Raw genomic sequence first — 2,166 nt, 5'->3', positions numbered from 1 at the left:
GACTGGATATTCAATTCACTAAGTGTACGCAGATAATTATTCTAATATTAAGATTTAGAAGATAAATTGGAAGTAGAATATTTTTTTTATTTTATTGAGTCAATTCTAAAATTCATTATTCTCATTGCTATCTAACAAAATCCTTATTTTTTTGTTCCAAAATAAAAAATCAAGCTACTGATACATGGTATAAATACACATTCAAATATTCAATTATTTGCATTACACACGCACTTTCCAAATTCCAAGACACACATACATAACTTAATGCCATCAACAAGAAATCATCAACAATGACATATATACCTACCCAAGTTCAATCCATTGAAACGATGGGTGAACGTAACATAATAAACACCCTTATTATAATAGTTCACACTCATTATTAATTAGGATAAGCATTATAACTTCAAGCCACAAATTAAACATACACCTTAATTATCATTTTAATGCATGAATGGTTGTAGCTCATGCCTTAACAAGATGAGAACCAATGTCTTTAGTACACTTGTCAAAGTATTCCATGTAGCCATATGGAGCTTCAACATCATCATTGATCTTCTCATAATCAATAGTCCATTTAACAGTGGCACCTCCATTCTCTTTATCACTCACTTGAAAGCTCAGCTTAAACACCTTATAATGTTGACTGACATCTCCGTCAAACAGTTTGTATGATGCTGAAAGGTTCTGCTCATCAATGGACTCAACGGTCTCCTTACATGTAGTAACCTTACCGTCTGATGTTTCAAAATAATAATAAAAAAATATTAATTAATTCAAATAATAAGATAAGAAAAATATAAAAATTAAATTGGGTTTGAATATGTTATTTTTAATTCCTTAAACATTCGATTAATCGTATTTGTTTTGACCTTGGCATTTCTTTCATTGCAACATGTTTTGTTTTAAGCCACGGTTTTTAATTACGGTATTTATAATCACGGTTTTTAATTATAATTTTGTAAAATAACTTTTTGTTCAAGAATTTTTAACAATTGTTTTCAACTGTAACATGCTTTTATTTTTATTTTTATTTTTATTTTTATTTTTGATATTCTTTTGTTTTAATCAAGATTTTATAAATAAAAAAGTAAAAATTAAAAGTGAAATTAAAAAATAGGATCGACTTTATTGTTTTTAACTATTTTTTTATTTTTTTACAAAATTAAAAAAAGTATAGTATTTATTAAACTTTAGAGAGAAAGACAAATAGGTCCTTGATTTTTTGACTCGCAAATATTTATATCTTTGAGAATTTGAAAATACATTTAACTCTTTGACTTTTTTAAAATCTGTACATATCGATTCCTGAGTCTAATTTATTCTATTTTAAAAATTCTCTCACGTGTGCATCCGTATATCGGATAGGCCAGTACGACGGAAGTCATGTTTGATTTTTTTCATTAGGTATGTCAAATCCAAGTGAACAAAGGAATCAATGTGTTCAGGTTTTGAGAAAGTCAATGACTTAAATGTATTTTCAAATCATTAAAGATTTAAATGTTTGCTAGCTAAAAGATTAAGGACTTATTTGTCTTTTTTTATAAACTTAAACTTTAAAAATAAAAAGAATATCAAACACACCTTTGGGTTATGGAAAAAGAAAGGAAAGAAGGGAATAATAAACATGAAAGCAAAAAATGTGTAGTTACTACAATCATCAAAACGATAAGGGCCTAATCAATTTAAGCTTGATTACCTATAACATATGTCCAGTGTTTAACTGAACCACCAACACAGTGCCAATCGTCACCTTCATGCAGCTTGGTTTCATGCACTCTTTCACAAACGTTTTGAACATGGTCTAGTTGCTTTGTCATGAGATGGAAGAACTTTGCAGCAGGTGCATGGATTCCAATTTCACTACTAAGCTTACCAGTTAGTGCCATTATCACCAAGCAAGAAACAATTAAAGTAGGTGGCAAACTATATATAGAAAGAGTGAGAGAGAATGATAGATAGAGAATTAGAGATGGAGAAAAACCTTATGCCAAATAGTGCCTTATATAGAAACCTAGCAATACCTATATCCATGTTTTGAGTTTTTAACCAAACCATTTTAATTATTGGTTCAAATATTTTTGCGGTTCAAACGGTCTAATCGAAATTCAATTAGAATAAATGAATAATTAAATTATATAAAATAATATCTAAAATATAAAA

The 2,166-nt window shown here is 28.2% G+C and overlaps 1 protein-coding gene across 1 annotated transcript; it reads right to left on the bottom strand.

Annotated features, from left to right (window-relative positions):
* On the bottom strand, nt 207–1,995 carry LOC107614368 (MLP-like protein 43). The gene is made up of 2 exons (XM_016316579.2): nt 1,703–1,995; nt 207–740 (listed from the first exon to the last, which is right to left on the bottom strand). The coding sequence occupies exons 1-2, from the start codon at nt 1,890–1,892 to the stop codon at nt 469–471; spliced, it is 462 nt and encodes a 153-aa protein (XP_016172065.1). The 5' UTR covers nt 1,893–1,995; the 3' UTR covers nt 207–468.

This window comes from Arachis ipaensis, chromosome B08, assembly GCF_000816755.2.
Source record: "Arachis ipaensis cultivar K30076 chromosome B08, Araip1.1, whole genome shotgun sequence".
Classification (NCBI taxonomy): Eukaryota; Viridiplantae; Streptophyta; class Magnoliopsida; order Fabales; family Fabaceae; genus Arachis; species Arachis ipaensis.
This window is presented reverse-complemented; position numbering and strand designations above follow the sequence as displayed.

Excerpts from the sequence above, each read along its gene's own strand:
- LOC107614368 (XM_016316579.2), bottom strand. The coding sequence starts at position 1,892 with ATGGCACTAACTGGTAAGCTTAGTAGTGAAATTGGAATCCATGCACCT. Across the intron at positions 741-1,702 it reads ACACTGGACATATGTTATAG|ACGGTAAGGTTACTACATGT; the intron begins GTAATCAAGCTT and ends TTGAAACATCAG.